Source organism: Thermomyces dupontii (assembly GCF_041956625.1).
Source record: "Thermomyces dupontii strain NRRL 2155 unplaced genomic scaffold VTN31scaffold_2, whole genome shotgun sequence".
Classification (NCBI taxonomy): domain Eukaryota; kingdom Fungi; phylum Ascomycota; class Eurotiomycetes; order Eurotiales; family Trichocomaceae; genus Thermomyces; species Thermomyces dupontii.
Genome location: NW_027192308.1, coordinates 1,149,178 through 1,172,867, shown reverse-complemented (window position 1 = coordinate 1,172,867; position 23,690 = coordinate 1,149,178). Strand labels below are relative to the sequence as shown.

Sequence of the window (23,690 nt, the reverse complement as noted above, 5' to 3'; positions counted from 1 at the left end):
GCTCGCACATTTCCCCGAGGTCGTAATTCATCTAGTAGAGACCATCATCATAGTACTGGACATTAATTCCCCTCGAAATGATGTCCCGTCAAGTACACGACTGGCTTGCTAGCCTCAGGCAGCAAACGTATCTACTTGGTCACATGACCAGAATTCATGGAGCAACGAGTGGACGGGATTCACATGGAGCTCTGCAGAACCCAACAAGCATTGCTCATCCATCGCTCGGACACTGCGATTCGACGGAGCTTGTCGCTGAAAAGCCGGGGTGTGTCCTTCTTTGATCGCTGATCGCGACGACGTTCATTGCGACGGGCCGGGTGGTCGATAAAGGATTATGGCAGAGTACGTCCTGAATTGGTAGTGGAGGGCTTCTTTTGTTCATCGACACGACGGTCGTGATCGTTCTTTACGCCGTGGCTAGATAGCAGCATTCTCCTCTCTTTCTCTACGAGCTCCTTCGTTCGTTATTACTCCGCTGTTCAACACTTTTCTCGCGTCGGCACGATGTTTTTCCTCAAAGAAGAGACCAAGACTGTGACCCTCCATCCGTCGTTTTTTGGCCCGAATGTCAAAGAGTACCTGATCAACCGGCTGAACGAGGAGGAAGAGGGGCGATGCACCGGTGATCACTTTGTGATTTGCGTCATGGACACGGTGGACATTGGCGAGGGCCGCGTGGTGCCTGGCAGCGGTTTCGCCGAGTATACGATCAAGTACCGCGCGATTATCTGGAAGCCCTTCCGGGGGGAGACGGTAGGTGTTACTAGGTTATTTTGATCTTTGGATGCAATAGGAGATCCCTTGCCCGCTAACCACTTCCTTTGCCGCCGACAAACAGGTCGATGCAATTGTCACGTCCGTCAAGCCGACTGGGATTTTTACGCTTGCTGGTCCGCTGTCCATCTTCATTGCGCGCAAGAACATTCCCTCGGAGATCAAGTGGGAGCCAAAGATGGTCCCGCCGGTATATACGGACCATGCCGACCAGGTGATCGAGAAGGGCACGAGCTTGCGGCTGAAGATTCTCGGTGTGAAGCCGGATGTGTCGAATATCAATGCGATTGGGACGATCCGCGAGGATTATCTCGGGTCCGTCTTTTCCCATATTGTGCTAGAAGTGGGTAGATTGTTGCTAACTTTTTTTTTTTTTTTCTAGCACCCTTTGAGGATTTCTACTGTGTTCGTTGAGAGTATCGCAAACCTCGTTTCTCGCTCCTTGCCTACCATTTGCTACGGTCCCTTTCTGCGACGAACAACGCGAACACTCTGAGAACTGGCCCCTTGGTCATTGAAGGGCGAGAACTGTGCTAACGACAGACCATGCAACATCGGGTTAGTCTGATGGGTGATTAGCCAATAATGACACCGCAGGCGCTCCGAGAGCGAGTGGCCCGGGCTCTGCTGGTCCACCGGGATTCATTGCGCTCTGGGATTCTGGAATCATGCATGTTCTGCAGGTTGATGTCCCTTAGCCTGATTTCATATGGCCAGTCGGAGGTTTTGGATGCGGAGAACGGGAGGGTTCATGGAGTAAACGGCATTGACTGAGAGTAGACGATCTCTGAAATAACCTGTTCATATTTATTAGTTATGTTATGGTCCGGGGGAAAACATATGCACGAGTAAAAGTACAGTAGGTACTAACTAGTTCACTATTTATTCGAGTCTGAGATCAATCTGGGAGAGAATCGACCTGGTTTGCCGAGATGGAGTCATGAAACACTGGTCGCAGGGCGGCCGTGAACTTGTCCCAAGGCCAAAACAACAAAACAAATCCCCCATTCTTTTCCCTCTTCCATTCCACATTCCAACCTTCTTGGCCGGAGTCATTCGTTTCTTCTGGGATTCTTTAGTCAAAACCGTCCTTTCTCGGTTCGCGTGGACCACCGAACCCCTGCGTCTGGGAATCCCCCGCGCTCCTTTGTACTTGTTGGCAACCTGGCATCTGCACAATTCCCGACCACCCTTCCGACAATGTCTCTGAAGGCCGTCTACGACCGTTTCCTCGCGGACCCAGCTTCCGCAGCCTTGGCGCAGGATGTCCAGCTAATCTACATTACGACAACCACCACCGTCACCGGTGCCGATGCTGTTCGGAAGCACCTGGCCACCCAGAAGAAGATCGCCGAGCCCAAGTCGCATAGGGTCCTCAGCGCGGTCGAGGCGTCCGACGCTGTGGTGCTGGATGTGGAGTGGACAATCGAGTTCATCACCGGCGGCGGCGCGTATCTGCCCGCGCTGGACGAGAATTTCCTGGTCGGCCGGACCGTGAAGTTCCCTTCGGTACGTGATTCTGTTCTGTTGTTGTTGGCGAAGGTTCCCCGGGCCGCCGTGCTGATGTGCATCCCCTTCTGCAGGTGCACATCGTCCGCTTTGATTCGCAGAACCAGATCCGACAGGTCAAGATCTACTGGGACCAAGGGTCGCTGCTCAAGCAAGCCGAGATCATTGGCGTGCGTGGGCGCACCTGGCCCATCCGGGACGCAGGTGATCAGTCCAAGGCGATTGTCGATGCGGCCCGCGCGGTGGCGCCCGCTCAGGACAGCAGCGCACCCGCAGAGCCCAAACCGAAGGAGCAGCCCGCTCGCCCAGCTTCGGCCAGCCTGCGACAGCCTTGGGACCGACATGGGACGCTGAGTGTGGCCGATTCTCTCTCGCCGGAGGGCGACGAGGAGACGCCTGCGGAGAATGCGGCTCGTGTGGCTGCGTCAAAGGGTCGTATGCGTGATTACAACGAGCTGTTCATTGGCGATGCGGACGAGGAGTCGCCACATCCCAAGCGGGACAGCGTCAGTGCGGGCAGCAAACCGGGCACGGGCAAGAACTACGGCGGCCCCGTCCGCGTGTTGGACCCGGAATCCCAGGACGATGCCACGGCCAGCCCGGTGCAGCCCAAGGGCGGATCGACCAAGAACTTCCACCCGGTGCGAGTGTTGGACGCGGAGGGCAATGGCGCCGACCCGGAGACGCCGAGCGAGCGCAAGTTCCGAGGCTATCCGAAGAAGTACGAGCACTTTGAGCTGGGCGACAACAACGACGGGTCGCGGGAGATCAAGGACGTGCCGCGGCGCGCCAAGAGCCGGCATCTGTCGCAGTGGGACTTCTCGGACTTCTCGACGCCGCAGAAGCCCAAGACCAAGATCCGCAGCCAGGATGTGCGTCACTTTAGCTGGAGCGACGACGAGGAAGACGTGCAGGCGACTCCGCCAGCCCGGCCACGCGTGATCCAGCCGCGCCGCGACGCCGAAACGCACTTCCAGCTGACGGATGACGAACCGGCCGCCGCCGCAGACGCGGCAGCAGCGCAGCCACGACGCGCCGCAGGCGCTGCGGTCAACCGCGGCCTGGGACTCTACGAGAACAACCTCTTCAACGAGGACGGAACCCCGGTCAAGCAGCCGCAACATCAGGGCATCGTGCCCAACGGCGCCCACCGTAAGAAGGACTTTGACAGCCATTGGGCCCTGTGGGATGCATCGCCGCCGGATGGCGACAACCGTCAAAACAACAACAACAACAAGCGGCCCATGAGCAGCGACCGCGCCAGGTTCGTCCAGATGATGAACCCGTCCTGGGACACCTACGATGAATCCCCACAGCCCGAGAAAACTACCACCGCCCCGAAAGTCTCGCTGGCGCAGCAGCGGACGATGCAGGCTTCATGGAGCTTTGGCGATGATGACGACGAGTGATTGATTACTGACCTTGACGGGATGATGTTATTTTTCTTTGTTGTCTTATGTTTCCTTTTTTTTTTTTTTTTTTTTGTTTCCTTGTTTCAAGTTCATGTTTATCCTTTTTTTCCTTCTGATGTTTGAACACTGTGTTATACCCTTATTTCCCTTTGTTCATTTTTTGCTGGATTTCGAACCTATGCCCAAGGTTCTTTCAAACCCTCTCCACACGTCCCGTGCTTCAGCCTACGTTTCATTCCCCCGTTTTGAAGAAGAAAGTTTCAAGTCCGAGAGAATGAATCGAGGAATCGCCACTGCTTTTTCTCTGCCTTTTTTTTTTTTCTTTGTATGGATGTGTACGTATTGCCTACAGTAACGTGTGTATGTGTTTCAATTTGTTCTCTCCTGCCTCCAATCTAGTACCTAGTACCCACTACCTACCGAGACGTAGCTACCTAAGTTTGTCCATAGCTGTTAGGCCAGGCCTAAGTACCTACACCTATATAATACTTGCTGCACCTTGAGGTATAGGCAGTAACTAGGTACCTATTCGGCATATTCCACATACATACTCGTACATACTAGTAAAATAAAGTCCCCGTGCTCCAAGGACGCACCCACACAATGTACATTGTAAACTAGTACTGTCTTCATGCTGGAATAGAACTTTGATGATACTCCATAGTTATTACTCTCCATAACATTGTCAGGGTTTTTTTTTTTTTTCCTTGTCATGGATTAGTTGGTTTGATCGGTTTGGATGATGATGATGATGATGGGAACGACATGTGCTTGTATTCCATTCTTCCCATACATAACAAGGGGTTCCAAAAGTGATGCTTGATCGAACCATCCACGCACTGCAGCCAACAAGGTCAAGGGACAAGGATTCTAAACAAACTCCAGCTTCTTGTCGCCTTGAATGATGGCTATAACCCACAGCTACAATTACAGTGAGATGTACAGAAAAAAGATTCCATAATCATATTCAACTAAATGGCTAAGAGCAAAACCAACTGGAGAAATAATAAAAGCATAATATCTGGCAATCTGGTGGAGCTCCTTTTTCATTGCCCCATTAGATATTCAAAATCGTGGTCGCTTGCTTAGAGTGGGAAGTTCTTTTTTTTTTCCTTTTTGACCAGTATTGATTCGCTCGGGTCTCCAGAATATAAACCAAAACCATAGAGGGGATAAGCAGAGAGACCTGATCAGGCGGTAACCGAAATTAGATGTAGAACATGGTGTTGCGCAGGTTCGGGTGCACGGTGACGTTCGAGAAGCTCACCTCGGGCAGCTGCCCCTCGCCCTCCTCGGCGCTGACGGTCGGCGTGCCCGAGCCGCTCGGGTCGAACACTTCGTTCAAGTAGCAGCGGGCTCGCTCGCAGACCAAATCTGCATAGTAGGCCGGCGGGCAGACGCTGACGGCCTTGGTCGCACGGCCAAACAGGTAGCACAGGCGGTGGGTGAGTTCCTGCAGCGTGTCCGCGGCGTTGGCGTTGCCACCCTGGTTTTTGGCGCCCTTTGCGGTGAAGATCTCGTCGTGCACGGTGAAGTAGTGCGCAGGGCGGGCCGTGCCCTGGAGGGCCTTGTGCGCCTGCAGGTAGAAGTCGAAGTGTCGCGCCTCGGTCACGCCCCGGTCGACAATCGTGCCGTTCGGCGGGTTCTTGGACCGCTGGTCGGCGTCCTGATCGTTCGTCGCGTAGAACCGCGTGTGGTGTCGCTTGCCCACCACAACGATCGACAGCCGCGGGATTCCCCGCTTGGTGTCCGACGCCGGGTACGTTTCCTGGCAGGCCTTCTTCAGAAGCGGCAGCTCCTGCTCCCGAACCAGGTCGTACTGGCCCTCCGACACCCCGTCGCGGTAAACGATGATGTTCTCCGGGTAGCTCTTGTTGCGCTGCTGCCACAACTCCAGCCGCGACTTCAGCAGCCCGTCCAGCTCCGCCACCATCTCCGTGCGGCCGGCCTGGATGCGGATGTCCGCCGGGAACTGACCCAGGTTCTTGTCCACAGAGGCCACCATCGCCGCAACACTGGGAGCGTTCTTGGCCGACCCAGGCGACGGGTGCGTCACGTCGATACCCACCAGCATGGTCTTTCCCTCCTCGATGAGACCCAGCTGTCGGTTCGCCACCAGTTGGTTTGTTCCTCCCAGCTTGAGGTTGATCTTGAGACCCTCGTTCGCAAAGTACTGCTCGTTGTGCGGCTTGCTGAACTTGTCCGCCACTACGCAAGCGTTGGGCAGACCCAGACGAACGTCGCACATCTGCTTGACGAGGTTGTAGAGCTGGACATCTCGGCTGGGAAGGATGACCAACACGAACCGCGGCGGTGGCTTCCGGTCCGCCAGCCGTTCGAATGCCGCCCGGACCCTCTGCTCGTTGTTGCCGCTATCGCGGTCAAACTGCACAGCCACGCCAGGCTCGGGCGAGCTCGTCACAATGCCGCACGCGTTCAACGTCCGAGCGAACGCGGACAGGGTCTGCTCGACGCTCTGATCACGCCAGGACTGACGTGTACGGTTCGCATCCAAAATAACGTACGTCCAGGAGTTCAGCTGGCTTCCGCTGTAGAACTTGATGTCCCGCATGTTCCAGTCCGCATTGCTGGGCACAATCTTCTTCTGATCCCCGTAGGTAACCTGAGGTGCGCTCAACACACGACCAGGCACGGTGATCAGACGACCAGTTGGCTCCAGGCCAAACGACTTCTGCTCAGAAGTTAGAGCGCCCGATCGATACCACACACCCGGGGTTACGCTGCAATCGATCGACCTACCAGAGTGGGGTTGACTTGCGGGGCGAACCCCAGAACTTTGGTGCCGTTCTGCACGATCGCATCGGCGTTCTCGCCAGGAGAACGAACGGCAAACCGAATCATGTTGGCTGTCTGATTCGGGCTAAGCTTCGTGTTCGCGGCCTGCCCAGGCAGGACTTCGCAGGCTTCCGCAATCAAGTACGACGGGTTCGAGCGAGACCCGACGTTAACGACAGGGTATCTGTCACTTGCGATTATGTTGTAGTCTGTTGAAGTCAGCCTTTTCCAATGATCCTTTGTCAGAGCCGTAATACGATGGAATCACTTACTCTCTTTGAAGTAATCCGCGACAGAGACGTAGCGTCCCTCTGTTGGAGGTCCATCCTTCGAATCCTCCTTGCTCGAGCCTCGTGCGCCACCGTTGATGAAGAACTTCACCTTATAAGCGTTGGCAGCGTACCCGTCAACTTGCGGGGGATTCTCCAGATCCTTCCCATCGGACCTTGTGGCCAGTCCAATGATGGACTTGACCCGTCGTCGCGAATTAGGCAAGTGGATCGGCCGAACTTGGACAGTCCTCAAGAACTTCTCCAACCTCCCCATTTGCCGAATGTTGGCATTGTCTATCACTCTATCCAGCCTGTCACTCATGTAGCAGGCAATGTTCTTAACCTGAACGTTGACCAGAAGACGGGCGGTGGCTGCTCTGACACTGACGAAATAGCCGCGCAGGACATCCAAGCCTTCTTGAAGATTGAACTTGTCGTCTGGGCCTGGGAGCAGACTGTAATGCTTGTTTCCTCCAACCGTGGCAATGTTCTCTTGGACCTTGGGGTAGTGACCCAGGACAATGTTCAAGGCCTGGATCACCTCTGGCTTGGCTTCGAACAAGGCACTTGCATTGGTGGAGGACAGATAGTCCATGAGAGCGCCAATCGACAACGTTCCCGTGGGGATGATCCGGACCATCCACATCTGTGGGCTCTCGGGAAACTCCGCCGCCTCAGGGTCCTTGTAGCGGACTTCGAGAGTCTCTTCCGTCGCCTTGAGCTGATTAACCGAGATCAGTGTCGACCTGAAATCAGTGGCAATCGCGTTCAACTGATCCGGAAAATGCTGTTCGAGGAGAAGACGAATGATTTGCCTCATCTTCTTCAAGGAAGGTACACGGCCTTTGTCACCAGGCTGGACTTCCGTGTTGTATCTGTACACGTGCTGCCTCAGGCTCGACGCGATCTCCATGTAGTTGGCGAAGAGCAAGATGTTCTTGCCCTTGGTTCCGTAACCCGGTCGCAGTGGGAACTTATCAACAGCTCCAACACCCTTGGAGAGAACATGCTGATCGATCTGGTTTTCAATTTCTCCCACCTTGGGGTCTGGGGTGGGAATACCCTCTGCCGGACTTTTCTCCTGGTTAGTTTGCATCTTCGTCGAGCATCTGCACACGAACTGAACTTACGTGTAGATCCTCGCTGGAGCCCGTGGAGGACCGCCGCGCCCACGGCCACCACCTCCGCCACGGCCGCCTCCGCCTCCACGGCCCTCTCGGAATGGCAGCGATTGCGGGCCTCCTCGGCCTCTGCCACCACGGTCTCCTCCATAACCACCCCGATCTCCATAACCACCGCGGCCCCGATCTCCGCCGCCTCGACCACCACCGCGGTCTCCTCCACCTCGACCACCACCGCGGTCTCCTCCACCTCGACCACCACCACGGTCGCCTCCACCTCTACCACCATCACGGTCGCCTCGGGCACCACGGCCACCACCTCGGCCGCCTCGGGGCGACATTGTTGCTGTTCGTTAAAAGCTTGACAAGTGAACTTTCCAAGCGAGTCAGTCGAGAACCACGGAATTGTCTAGGTCCCGTTGGAAATATCCAAAATGGCGGGATTTGGATGCCCAATGAAAACCGGCTGGCACTGTATAAGTGGCCGGAGACGGACGCGTCCGACCAGGACCTAATTCCAGCCAGGGGGGTGGGTGGGGGAAAGAGATCCTGGGTATAAGAATACTGCAGTCCTAAGGATGCAGGATCAGAGCGGCAGAGAGAGCTTTTAAGCAAAAGCCTGGCGGTCTTTTGCTGAATTCTCGGTGTTCTCAGCCCAAAAAGAAGAGCCCAAGGGGAGAAAAGGGGAGGGGGAAGAGATAGCGGGCTTGTTGTTTGCTGAAATCCTGATTAGGAAATGTGCGGGGGTTCCAATTTGGTAAGCTAGGGTTCGTTCTCCGTGACCGCGTAATGCGTAAGCGAGTGATGGCGCGCACTAATTTAACCTTTCTCGGCAGGAAGAGTTGAAAAGTGAGGAATCTACCAAGTTGGCGGGATTGAGCGGTGAACAAGCTCAAAGACACTATTACTCGGAGGAAATCATCAAACCAAGACTCTTTTGCCAGGTTTGAATGGAAGGTATATATACTCGTAAGCGGACCAGAGGAAGCGGTCGAGTCATTGTCATCAAAGACAACTCGAGTCAGACAAGGAATTGCCTGGAAGAGAGTCAATTGACTTCAGTCACTTTGCAGAGGTGAGCTGGCCAGTCTATGTGTGAATTGGAAGGGAAAGTTCTTTGTGCGTGTCGTCAAAGCTTTAGTTACCAAGTATTGATGCACGTTCGCCACGGTAGTGTTTGGTGTGCTGGTCCAGACAATTACCTACCAGCATCTGATGCAGGACTCATACATTTCTGAAGGTCCAACCGTCCAATTGATGATAGAATTGCAATCGCGACGAGTCACAAAAAAATTATGATGGCTCGAGCTTTGCTGATTTGCTCAACTTTCGGTCGACTTGGCGGGGTCTCAGAGGTGCCGCCTTGAAAAAAAAGAAAATTGACGATTGTCAAAGTCATCGAGTCCGCCTCCGAAGGATCGTGCGGAAAAGCACTTCTTGCACTTGACGAAAGGCTGACTAGGCAGTATCATCATGAGACGAGGACCTCGAGCATTGAAATTGGTGTCTGAGAAGTGTTGTTGAGGCGTTGATCCTTGGAAGTTGGGAGGCCTCAATCTGCGTTGATCAATGAATCCGCGACGTGTCGTCGTTTCTGGACTGTAGTACTACTCCGTACTTGTACACTCACCAATCCCTGATTCTTGGAGCAACAGCTAGGCCTATGGGTGGGGCTTGAACGAAGTTGATTGGAAAGTGGTTTTGAGAACGGAATACATTAGTATGTAGGTAGGCTAAATACTTCAAATGTTCAAACCAAGAGAAGGCTCACTTCCCCTTCTACACCAGAATGCATCAACATGTGTTCCGCCGGCTGACAAAGTTCCGGACTTGATGAGATTCAGTACATAACCGCCTGTACGGAGCATGGAGTACTCCGTACCTTGTCATTACTGTATATTCTATACGGGATTGTTGCAAGTATAAGTATCAAGGTCAAATCCTGTCCTGAGGGTCATCTCCGTTGTTTGAGCTTCTTCCTTCTTACTCTAAGTTACGAAGTACTTTGTTCCCGAACTCGAAAGGCCTTCTGTATCAAAGGTTAGGCAAAGTTAAGCTTGAAGCACGTTCGTCCTTTGAAGTTTCCTCGTGCGCATCCCGATTAGACTTTCTGATCCCTTGGATAGTATTGTCAAGCTTGTTCGGTCTGGCGAGTTGGTAGGCAGAGCAGTCTCTCGAAGAACTCAAAGGCAACGACAATATCCCTGCTGAATTTTATGGAATACTTATGGGCTGGTGCAAGAATCTTTCGCATTCCTAGTATGGAGGATGAGGTCCCGTCGCAATTTCAGACATCCAAGTGCGATCAGCAAGGGCTTTCTTCATCTTTTAGAGTATGAACGCAGGGACGATCATGATACCAAGACAGATCGTGTATGGAATTGACTTCCATTGGCATACTCCATGGACAGGATAGGAGGCTACAGTTGATAGGATTGGAGAAAGGAAACTCCCCCGAGTTCGCTGAAAACGAGGATCTTGCTAAGATTTCCAGTTGATCCGCAAACTGCTCGATCATGGCAACATACGAGTAGAAAGAAATGAGTGGGAAATATGTATATATTGCTTGAAGAAGGTGGCAGAATGAACCTTCAATGAAATGACATTGCAGCAGTGCAGTGATTCTTACCACTCGGGATGGTACTAGGTTACGGGATACTGCACCTCATCAGTCTCAACCTTTAAATGAGGCCAAGGAGAGATAAAGTAGCGTATTGGTCGTACCGCGCAATGACTCGCACCGACCTAACTATGTATACTACTGTACGGAGTACTCCGTATGGGGTAGTTAGGTTACAGTTCGTACGTATCAATACACTCGCAGGTAACTTTAGTCTGGCCCCATGCAGTGATCTCCAAGACACTCGACGCATTGAGCAATTATTATACTGTAGTTAGGTTCAGTGATTCCATCGGTTCCATGACGCCATGACTCTGATGAACCGTGCCAACAAGGTTAGGGCTCATTCAAAAGTCGACGGTTCGGTACGGAGTAGATTGGCATTACATTACGGTTCAGCCCTCTTGCTCACGCAGGCTACGCCCAACGATCCAAAACTTTATTGTTTGCACTTATCCATAAATAGCAAAGCGGCTCTGTATGGAGCCTCACACTCAAGACCTAGTTTCACCAATGACGTTGAAGAAAACTGACCGATGTTGATTAAGCGCACCAAGAATTGATCTAATTGGATGACCTTAATTCCTACGGTGGAAACAGACCGCAGACCCGTGGGTAAAAGGGGCGAGATCGTCCAATCAGGTGCGTGGATGGAATCGAATGACAGATGGGTCTGCAAAATCATCTTTCAAAAAAAACCAAAAAAAAGCTTTTGCCAAACGTCTGGATTCTGGATTCCCAAGTTAGTCATCACTATCGTAGGCTAAGACGACTGACGACAACGGGCTAATATGTATGTCGCCAGCAGTGGCGGCGACGATAAAAGAGATCGAAGGTTTGAACATCTCGATCTCACTCCCGTCTCCTCCCCCCGTTCTCTTCGATCGCGAATCGGACGATCAAACCCAGACTCCGACCGCGACGTCGCTATCATTTCACCGTTTGGGACTTGTGGCTGAGTCTGGACAGGACGAGTAACTACCCTAAGTTCATCCCCAAAGTTTCGCGCCGCGGCACACGGAATCATTAGCTCTGAGTCTGGTCCGTCTCTCGACATTGGAATCCATTCGGAGTGTCTTTGCGTTTCGGCGATCCCAGAAATCTCGCCGCGAGTCCTCATCTACCCGTTTTCTAACAGTTCTTTTGCGCAAGTCATCGAATGTTGATCTGAGCGCGGGTCGACTGGGACTCGATCAATTTCCCTCACCACGTCGATCCAGTGGTCTCGCCGCATGAGCGCTTGTTTGCCAAGATGATGCGAACACCCCCATCAACGACATCCAGCTCAAGTACACGCTCTTCCAACGAGCAGTTTAGGGTTGTGAGGAAGCGAAACCGAATACCTCTATCCTGCGCCCCATGCCGGCAGCGGAAGTATGTATCGGTTCTGTGCAGTCGTTTCCAGCTGCTGACAATTACTGCTCTGTTAGGTTGAAATGCAATCGCTCCCATCCCTGCGAAAACTGCGTGAAGAGAGGGGATACCCTGTCGTGTACCTACGTGCAGCCTGATGTGAAGAGGCGAAGTACCACGAGTCAAAATCCATCCACCCCTGATGAAATGCAAAATCGGATAGGTCGCCTCGAGAACCTGGTCCTGTCGCTCATGACAAACGGAGCACAAGCACCGGGCCCGGCGGCGGCCATGGCTGCCATATCGGGCAGCAGTAGTGTGGGCTCAAGACAGGACTCCCAAGAGGCGGATGCCGACGAGGATGGCGACGCACAGGAAGAGAGTGAGACGGAGGCGGTCACAAGGTCCCTGGGTGTCATGAAAGTGGACAACAACAAGTGTTCGTTCTACGTCAGCGACGCACATTGGGTCTCCGTGTTGAATGATGTCAGTATCAACTGCCTAACTGCCATGCGAGCCCTCCCATGGCACTGACACCAAACAGATAGCCGAAGTGCGGCAATATCTCACCTCCACCAAAAAACAGTTTGAAGAGCAAGAAAAGAAGCTGAAGGCGGCACAACATGAAGCCGAGACGTCGACACTCCTCTTTGGCACGGCGAAGCCCGTCAGCCGTTCCGAAATCATGGCCAACTTTCCTTCCAAATACATCACGGACATTATCATTGCTCGATATTTCGAGGCTGTTAGTCCATGTGCTGGTGAGTTTAGCCGTCAGCTTCATCATCATCATCATCATCATCCTCATCCTCATCCGATGCCATCTCGCTAACATCGACAGCCATTCTCCATGTCGAGCAGTTTCAAAGAGAGGTAAGAATGGATACCAAGACTCCTGAGACGGCGCATGGCTCACGTGGATGATAGTATGAGGAACATTGGAAAGACTCGTCCAAAACGTCGATTGCATGGATAGCCATGTTGTTCTCGATGATGCGAACAGCAATGCTATCGTATAGTCAAGGAGACGAGCCCCCGGAGTTTCGGGGAAAGTCTCTTGACATGGCTTGGAATTTCCGGAAGTTGACGGCGGAATGCCTTGTCCTGGCGGATTACATGAAACCTCAGCCGTATATTCTCGAAACCCTTCTATTCCACCTGACTGCCGACTATACATCCGCTCTAGACAACAATACGTCCAATTGGATAATGACCGGTATTATCGTACGCCTGGCCATGCGACAAGGCTATCATCGGGATTCTAAGATGTTTCCAAATATTACGCCGTTTCAAGGTGAAATGCGGAGACGAGTATGGGCAGTTGTGCGACAGGCCGATATCTTTTATTCGTTCCAAGCTGGCATGCCCACCATGCTGAGGTCCGTCGATACGGATACGGATCTGCCACGCAATCTTAATGATGAAGACTTTGGTCCAGACAGCAAGGAGATTCCTCCCTCTCGCCCAAGTAATGAGGTGACGCCTGTCTCCTGTCTCATTGCCATGGGCCGCGTTGCGTTTGCATTTGGCCGAATCATTGAAGATGCCATGAAGGTCGTGAAAAACTCTTCTTACGACTTTGTCATGGAGCTTGATGCTGAGCTCCGGCGCGCGTACGATCAAGTCCCTGATCACTTGAAAATGCAGCCGCTGGAAGAATGCAAAGCGGACTCTCCCGAGTTGATCTTGTCAAGGTTGCAGGTGAGTACCAGGAGAGATTTCTACTCTAAGGTTCTATCTGACAGCCGTAGATCCACGGTGTTTATCTGAAGGGCCAATGCGTCCTCCACCGACGTTATCTCGCCCGAGCACGTCACAATCCTCGCTTTACCCATTCACGTCGCGTCTGTATTGATGCATCTTTGGAGCTCCTCCGTTATCAAGAGATGCTCCACCGTGAATCCACCATCGCAAGCCGTCTTGCCCCGAGTATGTCGTTGCGGAAGTGTTTCTTGAGTACAACAGATTTTGTTCTCGCTGCCTCAATCATCTGCTTGGACTTGTATTACGGCCTTCAACTACGAGCAGCCGGTCGCCCGTCGGGAGACGTTTATATTTGGGGCCGCGAAAGATGGGACGAAATGCTTGCTGCGATCCGTCGATCGCATGGTATCTTGGCCGAACAGCGTGAGACGTCCTTGTATGCCTTCAAGGCATACGGTCTCTTGGAACTCATGCTTGCAAAGTTGACTTTCAATCCTCAGACCAGCAATCCATCGACGTATGGCGTGCCGGATGAGAAGCAGAATGCCGCCATGACGCTGGGGATGCTGAGTAGCGGCATCAGTCCGCTGAATTCAGATTCCACCCCGTATTCAGACTCTTCGAATAGTATCGACCAAAGGATACCACAGGGAGCACACGCATCCTCTAATGAATATGGGTTCTCGACGCCGTTTGGCATGCTCGGCAATCAAATGAGTGATTTGCCGCCTTTAAATCTAGACTGGGTATGTAGTTTGCTTCTGAACGGTTTTTTTTATATCTACCAATGACTGACGGACGGTGCAGGATGCCTGGGACAGTTATATTCAAAATCCGACGGTCGAAAGCCAGAGCGGGTTGTGGCCGGCACTCGACCCCTCGCTGCAAATGCCGCAGATGAGCTCCGAATCGCAAACTTCTAGCGATCGAGATCTCAACTTGAATTTCATGCAGCAGGAGCGAGAAGTGGCATCCGACCTTTATCGTCAGTGAGCAGAAATGCCGCTTTCGAGAGACTGTGTTGATGACGTCGTCCATGTCCGAATGTGATGCGTCTGGTTCAGGCGCCGACGGGATCGAGGTTTGGGTCTGGATTATGCGTCACTGAAAATGGCTTGTTGTCGTTGCACAAAAAAACAAGAAAAAAAAAAAGGAGAAGAATTCATCACACATTTGATACCCGTTTTTGCCATGAATAGCAATTGATGCCAGTCAAGAAAACAATCTGTCTTTTACATGTCTGTTTATACTTCTGATATGGCCGGACTGTACTTAACTTTCTCAACTCTCTGTACAATGACACTTGAACCTCAGGTGCTCGCTGCTGGTCAACCTCAGCCGATCTCTTCAACCAAGTAATCCATCGTGGTTCAAAAACCTGTCGTATAGGAAGAGCCGACAAGGACAATAGGAGCTCATCAGGGCAGCGAAAGTCACGTGACAAGAGATGATGCAGCGGGCCCATTTTTTCTCTTTTCAACCTTCAACACCTCGTTCAGCGATCCACGACATTGAAGCTGATTCCTCTTCGTATTTTATCTGCGCTGATGGACAATTGCAATATTCTCGTTTCATTCTTGTACTGATACGTGAACGTGCCGCCAAGGTTCTCACAATGTAAGTATCATGAATATGACACGCTAACTTCATTCGTCCGCAATAAGGATTCAACTCACCCATGTTATCAATTGTCTCTAGATTCAATATGTTTCGGCCAGCAGCTTGCCGGCTTCTTAATCCCCGCTTGCTGTCTTGCCCGTCTCGGTCGCGATCATTCTCCGCGGCCTCGCTATCTTCTGTTCGCTCGAGCAATCCTGCTTCTCGAATCCCGCTGCAGCGACGATGGAATACAAGTGGTAATGGGGCTTCGAAAGAGTCTGCAGTTGCCCCTAGCTCGGCAGCTGCGAAACCGGAGCAAACCGCTGTGAAGAACCCAATGGAAGCAGCGCCGAACGAGGGAAGCGTCGGGAATGCGACGGCGGACAGCAAGGCGCAGCAGCAGCAGCAGCAGACTGAGCATGCTCCATCCGCGCAAACAAGTGCCGCGGCCCCCACCGGCTCTACTGCAGGCCAGGCAGAATCGGTCACTACTGCTGCTACTCCTTCTACCACTGGAAGCGCGGCACCGCAAGACACACGTCCAGAGCTGCGCTCCCCCTCGCCCAAGGAAACGATCTACGTGGGCAACCTGTTCTTCGACGTCACGGCGGCCGACCTCACGAACCATTTCAAGAAGTTCGGGAACGTGACCTATGCGACCATTGTTCATGATTCGCGTGGTCTTAGCAAGGGGTGCGTCTGTTCCAGGAATTCCCTAACCCCCCGCCTTCCAGAAGAAAAAAAGTTACAGTTCGTACGTATCAATACACTCGCAGGTAACTTTAGTCTGGCCCCATGCAGTGATCTCCAAGACACTCGACGCATTGAGCAATTATTATACTCAATGAAATTTACCTGTCCAACAATTTGTGGCTGGACGCTCCAAGGAACAACATCCTGCGGGACGCTTGGGACCGCACGTGGCGATGGATCTCCCAGACTAGATGGGAGCCGGCCGCGGTGGAAGGCCCCGTTCCGGACTTCGACCCATTCCCCGGTGCGGAGGACGAGGACGAGAGCGAGACGACCGAGGAGAGCAAGGTGCGACGAAACTTCAGGACTCGGGTGGACAAAGTCCGCGTCACGGTCGACGATCTCAACCAGGATCTGCAAGCCGGCGTCGATGAGTCCTACACGCTCGAGGTGCGCGAAGGTTCCAAGTCCATCGACATCACGGCCAAGACGGTCTGGGGTGCTCTTCATGCCTTCACCACTCTGCAGCAGATCGTCATCAAAGACCCCAGCAGCCGGCACCAACTGATCATCGAGAAGCCGGTCCGCATCGAAGATGCGCCCCTGTACCCCTGGCGCGGCATCATGATTGATACGGGCCGGAACTACATCTTCCCAGGTTTGGATACATCACCTTCGACTCCGTCGAAGCCGCCACCCGCGCCGTCGAGGCCATGAACACGCAGATCTTCGAAGGCCGGCGCATCATCGTCCAGTTCGCCCAGGCCAACACTACCCTGCGGCGCGCCCACAAGCCGCCCACCCGCACGCTCTACGTCGGTAACCTCCCCTTCGACATGTCCGACCGCGAACTCAACGACCTCTTCCGCTCCGTCCACAACGTCATCGACGTCCGCGTCGCCGTCGAGCGCAAAACCGGCCAGTTCCTCGGCTTCGTGCATGCGGACTTTTTGGACGTGCCGAGCGCGCAGGCCGCCTATGAGTTTCTCTCCAGCCGAACTCCGCATGGTCGCCGGCTGCGCTTGGATTATGCGCCCACAAGATACCGTCGGAGTCCGGCGAATCTGAGTGAGACAGACTTTGACTCCTCGTCCTCTACTACCAAGGATCAGAAGAATACTACGGAGAGTGGTGAAAACCAGACCCAGCCATCGCTTTGAACGAGTTGCATCTTCAATGAACCATCTCAGAAGGCATTTGATGTTAACTGCTGCATATGCAGGACGCAGTGCCTGCTGTATTAATGATCTCTACCTGTAGATTATGACCTTTTCTTTTTTGGAACTAGATCTTGTATCATAGCGAGGATAGCATAGAAAAGGGCTTCCCATTTCTCATTCAGCATGCTTAATACGTTGTGGATTCATTCAATTGACGGGCAATACCAGAGATTTGGTAATCTTTCGGTATCCGACTGCGCTTTAGGACGACGCCTACAAGTTGCTACATATTGTGCCCTGCGTACCTGTCGTTTAGTATTTTGGGTCATGCCGACAATCATTCCGATCAAAGCTTCATAAGTAATCGGCATCGGAAGCGATTCACTTAGTAATCATCTCCGCTCCACGTGACGCGAGTTTACCTCGGTCCGGATGCCCCAGGTTCCAACGAGGCAAATCTCCAAGACGCTGTCTTTGGCAGAGGGGACATCTATTTTTTTCGACGGTCTACCAGTAACGCCGCCGGTTTATGAATCTTCTCGTGGACGATACAGCATCCCCGCTTGTTGCCCGAGACCGTTCGAGTTCCCCAACCTTGGCTTCTCTCCGCTAGAACGCGATCCCCCGCATGCTGACATGAGCCCATATTGAGCGGCGTTCCCCTCATCAATTTCCATCCGACTTTCTATCGACGCGGTTTTCTCGGAATTCACACCCTTCTACTACGTCGCCTTCGCTTTCGTGTTCTCGGACCGTCGATTATTTTGGATTCTGTGCGGTGTTTTCTCAAGCTTGAAGCATGTCGTTCCTTGGCGGGCCCGAGTGCTCAACAGCGGGCAATCCGTTGACCCAGTTCACCAAGCATGTCCAAGATGACAAGTCGCTTCAACGGGATCGGCTGGTCGGGTCAGGCCCCGGGCGCATGCAGGAGAGCATGCGCTCGAGAGTCATGGGTGGAGGACAAGACCAGGTACGCTTCGGTTGAGATGGAAACTTTCTTGCCCTGGCCGATCTTGGGCTGTGCTAACATGCGCACGATTCTTTCCAGGCGATCAACGAGTTTGTTGAGGGGCAAGATCCTGCCAGATTTGCAGAGTTCGATATGCGGAATCAGCAACCGTTGGCATGGGCAGAGCAACGAAACGGTCCGCAGCCGTTCAGGCCAATGCCTGATGTAAATCCTGCGCGATTCGATCCCGGCGAGTTCGCTCGATTCCAACAACAATTCTCGAGCGGAAACATCGACCCCGAACAATTCCACAGGTTCCAGCAACAGCACCCCGCCGGGAAAATCGACGTCAACGAGTTTCTACGGTTTCAGGAACAAAACGCTGCTAGTCAACCAGGTGCCGCCACACACACGCCACCGCCGATGATGGCCGGCTACCAGCGGCCAATGATGGGTGGCTACATGGGCATGGGCATGGTCGGGCCGGGGATGATGGGCCCTGCGTATGGAGGCCCGATGACGATGCATCAGCAGCCCGTCGAGTCATCCACCCAAGACAAGGGCAAAGAGCGGGTGGCTGAGCTGGATGACGAGCACTGGGAAGCTCAGTTTGCTCAGATGGACCTCGCCGACAAGCAGAAGGATCTGGACGAGGAGGCCAATGCCGCGATGGAAAAAGAGTTGAACGACCTGGACAGGTCAGTAGACCCTGCCGCCAGTACAGTCGTGGAGGACTATAAGGAGAAGTTTGAGCGTGTTTGGCAAAATACTCTGCTCGGAAAGAAGTGGGCTGAAGATTTGTCTGCAAGTAGGAAACTCACGGAACAAAACGACGAATTCGAAGAAATCGGAAACCTTCATATGGGCGATGCCAACGACTGGGAAGGGTTCGACTCCTTCCAGACTCGCTTCCGCGACCCGCAGTTGGGTGACTACCTGTTTGAGGAGGAGAACATGTTCCGGTCCGTGAACAACCCGTTCGAAGAAGGCATGAAGATCATGCGGGAGGGAGGCAACCTGTCGCTGGCAGCTTTGGCCTTTGAGGCGGCCGTCCAGAAGGACCCGAAGCACGTGGAGGCTTGGGTTATGCTAGGATCCGCGCAGGCACAGAATGAAAAGGAAACTGCGGCCATCCGTGCCTTGGAGCAGGCATTGCAGATCGATCCCAACAATTTGGATGCATTGATGGGTCTTGCGGTGTCGTACACCAACGAGGGCTACGACACGACCGCCTATCGCACCCTGGAAAGATGGTTGTCAGTCAAGTATCCACAGATCATCAGCCCCGACGAGCTGTCTCAAGACACCGAGTACGGCTTTACCGATCGGCAATTATTGCACGACAAAGTGACCGACCTCTTCATCAAGGCGGCGCAATTGTCGCCGTCGGGTGAGCACATGGACCCAGACGTGCAAGTCGGGTTGGGAGTGCTATTCTACTGTGCCGAGGACTACGAGAAGGCGGTTGACTGTTTCTCTGCGGCGCTGGCGTCGACGGAAACAGGAACCTCCAACAAGCAGGACCAGGTGCATCTCCTCTGGAACCGACTGGGGGCGACGCTCGCCAATTCCGGCCGGTCGGAAGAGGCGATCGAGGCATACGAGAAGGCGCTCACCATCAATCCCAACTTTGTTCGAGCACGCTACAACCTCGGCGTGTCGTGCATCAACATTGGCTGCTACGAGGAGGCGGCGCAGCACCTGTTGGGTGCTCTGGCCATGCACAAAGTTGTCGAGCGACAAGGTCGAGAAAAGGCGCGCGAGATCGTCGGCGGCCCCGATGGCGTTGACGACGCGGAGCTGGAGCGCATGATCCACATCAGCCAGAACCAGAGCACGAATCTGTACGACACATTGCGACGCGTCTTTACGTCGATGGGGCGGCGGGATCTCGCCGACATGGTCAAGAACGGGATGGATGTAGATGTGTTTCGCAAGGAGTTTGACTTTTGATTGCTGTAATTTCCCCTTTGATCATGGCATGCATGTCCTGTCAAGGAAGGAGCAACGAACGGGGATGGTCTTTCCTTTGCCAGATGGCCATTCCTTCGTTTGTACTCTAGTATCTTGAGTGATCGATACCCTTGATATGCGCGGGGCAAATCAGACCTCTCTTCCTCTGCAATCCACCAACATGATCAATTTTACAGTACTGTACTTGACTCCTGCATAGGAGTGCCCCTGCACAAGACGGTCGGTTCGAAGAAGGCATCGGCATCAACTGGTTGACATTCATGCCTATTTGGTAGAGTTATTTTGTTGGTTGGACCTGAAAGCGGCATTTCTGGTTGGAGGTTTGAGTTCAAGCTTCTGAATTGTCGGGACTATTATCCTTTATATACTAATTTAAAAGAAGGATCATGAAGGCAACCTTCGGAACAGAACCTCCTATGCCATTGGCTGGTCAAGCAACAAGATATAACCTGGTTGTTGATGATCGATGATGATGATTTCCCATGGGGCCGACGGGGCACTTTTCTGGACCATCGTGAGAATCACTTCCCGTACCGTTGGAGTTGGAAGTCGGGCGTTGGACTGCTGCTTGGTGGCAGAGTACACTCAAGGTCAGAATCGACTGGATTTGGAGTAGATACTGGACCGATAACCGAGTCAAGGTACCGAGTAGGTATGGTTTGGTTCAGTTACACTTTACAGTAGCATTTGGAGACGTGGACGTGATAACCTTATCTCACGACAATGGCAACCAAAGTCATACACAGGACCTGTATACGAGAACGGGTACTACAGTACCAAAACATGTCCCACCTTTTGTCACTTTGACCGCACATTCGACGTTACCGTGGACTTTGAGAATCAGGAGATTGCCTCCATGTCTGCTCGAATCCTCAGTGAAGGTCGACGCCATCACTTGCCTGATCTAGTTTAGTTTCCAGTTAGTTATTCACTCCCATATGTACTCCGTATGACATAATCACTGGGGCTATGGATTGTTCCTGGGGCCAACAGCCAATGGGAGACATCTTCAAGGGATCTAACCAAAAGCGGAATAATCTAAACTCTGGAGGCTCCAGGAGCCGAGTCGGTTCGAGAACACTGTGCAGAGGGCACACTGTGCAGAGTGCACAGTGTGCCACGATCGTTGCATGTTCCATGGCAAGGAACCCTTCCTCCGAACCCGTCCTTGCGAACTCTTTCTTGTCCAGGCAATGCGAGTAGGCCTAAATGGTCTGGTGGCATTCCGGTCCAAGGAACATGCCAGCTCAGTAGTGACTCCATTCCAATCTGTCTGGCGCGGATCTGTCAGTTCGGAATGCTGGTGTGGCCGAATCATGATTAAATGACATGTAAGGCCCAACTATGCAGTCCTCTCAGCCAGTCATAGGATATTCCCCAGTTGGAACTGGCTCCCGGCCCCCCGCGCCAACCAGTGGGCTCTGCGAATCTTGATTTCTCCATCCTTGAGCTAAATTGACCCTTGGCAACGACCCAAAAGCTAGGGTTGATTTGTCGAAACTTGAAACAATGCAGCCTCGGTACGGGGACGGTAGCTTTGAAAATGTTATCGAGTAGAATATGTCGTAGTCGTTGCGTATATCTGCGTCGTGTTTCTCTCCCCGTGCGATTCTCCTCCAGGGATCTCTGCCCGGTTTTGTGCTGAGTGCGCCGTTCCTATTGACCACCGACCCTGAGTTTCGCTCCTTGATTTCTTTTTCCTAAAATAAAAAGAAAAAAAAAGTCATGCGTCTGTCTGCGCTCACAGCCCTGGCCGGGCTGGCCGCAGGCACCCTTGCCGTCAAGGTCAATCCCCTGCCTGCGCCGCGTTCGATCACTTGGGATGAGAACGGCAATGAAATTTACCTGTCCAACAATTTGTGGCTGGACGCTCCAAGGAACAACATCCTGCGGGACGCTTGGGACCGCACGTGGCGATGGATCTCCCAGACTAGATGGGAGCCGGCCGCGGTGGAAGGCCCCGTTCCGGACTTCGACCCATTCCCCGGTGCGGAGGACGAGGACGAGAGCGAGACGACCGAGGAGAGCAAGGTGCGACGAAACTTCAGGACTCGGGTGGACAAAGTCCGCGTCACGGTCGACGATCTCAACCAGGATCTGCAAGCCGGCGTCGATGAGTCCTACACGCTCGAGGTGCGCGAAGGTTCCAAGTCCATCGACATCACGGCCAAGACGGTCTGGGGTGCTCTTCATGCCTTCACCACTCTGCAGCAGATCGTCATCAAAGACCCCAGCAGCCGGCACCAACTGATCATCGAGAAGCCGGTCCGCATCGAAGATGCGCCCCTGTACCCCTGGCGCGGCATCATGATTGATACGGGCCGGAACTACATTGAGCCGGAGAAGATCATCGAGCAGATCCGCGCCATGTCGCTGTCCAAGCTGAACGTCTTGCACTGGCACCTGGTCGATACGCAGTCCTGGCCCATCCACATCAAGAAGTACCCCAGCATGACCCTCGACGCGTACTCCAAGCGCGAAATCTACTCGCAATGGAAGCTTGCGCATATCGTTGAGGTGGCCCGCCAGTACGGCGTGCGGGTGGTTCCCGAAGTGGACATGCCGGGCCACGCCGCATCGGGATGGCAGCGAGTCGACCCGGAGATCGTGTCGTGCGCCAACTCGTGGTGGTCCAACGACAACTGGGAGTACCATACGGCGGTGCAGCCGAACCCGGGACAGCTGGATCCACTCAACAACAAGACGTACGAGGTGGTGCAGGACGTGTACAAGGAGCTGTCCAGGATCTTCACGGACAACGTGTTCCACGTCGGTGGCGATGAGCTGCAGCCCAACTGCTACAACTTCAGCAAGCGTGTGACCGAGTGGCTCAACGAGGACAAGTCGCGCACCTACGACGATCTGGTGCAGTATTGGGTCGACCATGCCTTCCCGCTGTTCCGCGACAAGAAGGAACGCAAGCTGCTCATCTGGGAGGACCTGGCGATTGGCGAGCCCAAGGCCAAGAAGATGGACAAGGAAGGCCTGATTGTGCAGTCGTGGAACAACGGCCGCGACAACGTGCGCAAGCTGGTCAAGGAGGGCTACGACGTCGTGGTGTCATCGTCGGACTTCTGGTATCTGGACTGCGGCTTTGGCGGATATGTGACCAACGACCCGCGCTACAACGTGCAGGACAACCCGGACAAGGAAGACGGCACACCCAACTTCAACTGGGGTGGGAACGGCGGCAGCTGGTGCGCGCCCTACAAGACCTGGCAGCGCATCTACAACTACGACTTTGACGAGGGGCTCTCGGAGAAGGAGCGCAAGCACATTCTGGGCGGCATCAGCCCGCTGTGGTCCGAGCAGGTCGACGGCACCGTCATTACGGGCAGGATCTGGCCGCGCGCGGCCGCTCTGGCCGAGCGTCTGTGGTCCGGCAACCGCGATCCCGAGACCAAGAAGAAGCGCACCACCAAACTGTCCGCCCGCATCTTCAACTTCCGCGAGTATCTCCTCGCCAACGGCATTCCGGCCGCACCGGTTGTCCCCAAGTACTGCATCCAGCACCCGCATGCCTGCGACCTGTACCTGGATCAGGAGGCTCTGGACAAGGAGGCTGCATGATTTTTTTTTTCTTTCTTCCTAGACTGTTCTTTCTCCTTTCATTGCTGTCAAATCCTACGTTGTCCGACATGGACGTCTTCTTTATAATTTCATGTAGATACTTTCGCTACTTTTCTCGATCATGCTGTGCGTGGATAAATACGAGACGCAATACTGATTTCGTGCGCGAGATTTTGCATTC

At 53.5% G+C, this 23,690-nt stretch overlaps 6 protein-coding genes across 6 annotated transcripts; 5 read left to right on the top strand and 1 right to left on the bottom strand.

Annotated features, from left to right (window-relative positions):
* Window positions 1–507: 507 nt before the first annotated feature.
* On the top strand, window positions 508–1,169 carry VTN31DRAFT_2788 (uncharacterized protein; the record flags this gene model as incomplete). Its single annotated transcript, XM_069402994.1, has 3 exons — window positions 508–756; window positions 842–1,092; window positions 1,160–1,169. The coding sequence occupies 3 exons, from the start codon at window positions 508–510 to the stop codon at window positions 1,167–1,169; spliced, it is 510 nt and encodes a 169-aa protein (XP_069262221.1).
* An 808-nt stretch (window positions 1,170–1,977) lies between these two features.
* On the top strand, window positions 1,978–3,695 carry VTN31DRAFT_2787 (uncharacterized protein; the record flags this gene model as incomplete). The annotated part of the gene is made up of 2 exons (XM_069402993.1): window positions 1,978–2,286; window positions 2,361–3,695. The coding sequence occupies 2 exons, from the start codon at window positions 1,978–1,980 to the stop codon at window positions 3,693–3,695; spliced, it is 1,644 nt and encodes a 547-aa protein (XP_069262220.1).
* Window positions 3,696–4,905: 1,210 nt separating this feature from the next.
* Window positions 4,906–8,228, bottom strand: VTN31DRAFT_2786 (uncharacterized protein; the record flags this gene model as incomplete). The annotated part of the gene is made up of 4 exons (XM_069402992.1): window positions 4,906–6,390; window positions 6,459–6,703; window positions 6,767–7,839; window positions 7,897–8,228. 4 exons carry the CDS (start codon window positions 8,226–8,228, stop codon window positions 4,906–4,908), a joined length of 3,135 nt encoding a protein of 1,044 aa, XP_069262219.1.
* Window positions 8,229–11,759: 3,531 nt separating this feature from the next.
* VTN31DRAFT_2785 (uncharacterized protein) lies at window positions 11,760–14,557 on the top strand (the record flags this gene model as incomplete). The annotated part of the gene is made up of 7 exons (XM_069402991.1): window positions 11,760–11,881; window positions 11,938–12,346; window positions 12,405–12,621; window positions 12,702–12,733; window positions 12,788–13,561; window positions 13,612–14,310; window positions 14,372–14,557. 7 exons carry the CDS (start codon window positions 11,760–11,762, stop codon window positions 14,555–14,557), a joined length of 2,439 nt encoding a protein of 812 aa, XP_069262218.1.
* A 3,258-nt stretch (window positions 14,558–17,815) lies between these two features.
* On the top strand, window positions 17,816–19,918 carry VTN31DRAFT_2784 (uncharacterized protein; the record flags this gene model as incomplete). Its single annotated transcript, XM_069402990.1, has 3 exons — window positions 17,816–17,986; window positions 18,065–18,663; window positions 18,778–19,918. 3 exons carry the CDS (start codon window positions 17,816–17,818, stop codon window positions 19,916–19,918), a joined length of 1,911 nt encoding a protein of 636 aa, XP_069262217.1.
* A 1,746-nt stretch (window positions 19,919–21,664) lies between these two features.
* VTN31DRAFT_2783 (uncharacterized protein) lies at window positions 21,665–23,509 on the top strand (the record flags this gene model as incomplete). Its single annotated transcript, XM_069402989.1, has 1 exon — window positions 21,665–23,509. The coding sequence occupies one exon, from the start codon at window positions 21,665–21,667 to the stop codon at window positions 23,507–23,509; it is 1,845 nt and encodes a 614-aa protein (XP_069262216.1).
* Between the last annotated feature and the right edge of the window lie 181 nt (window positions 23,510–23,690).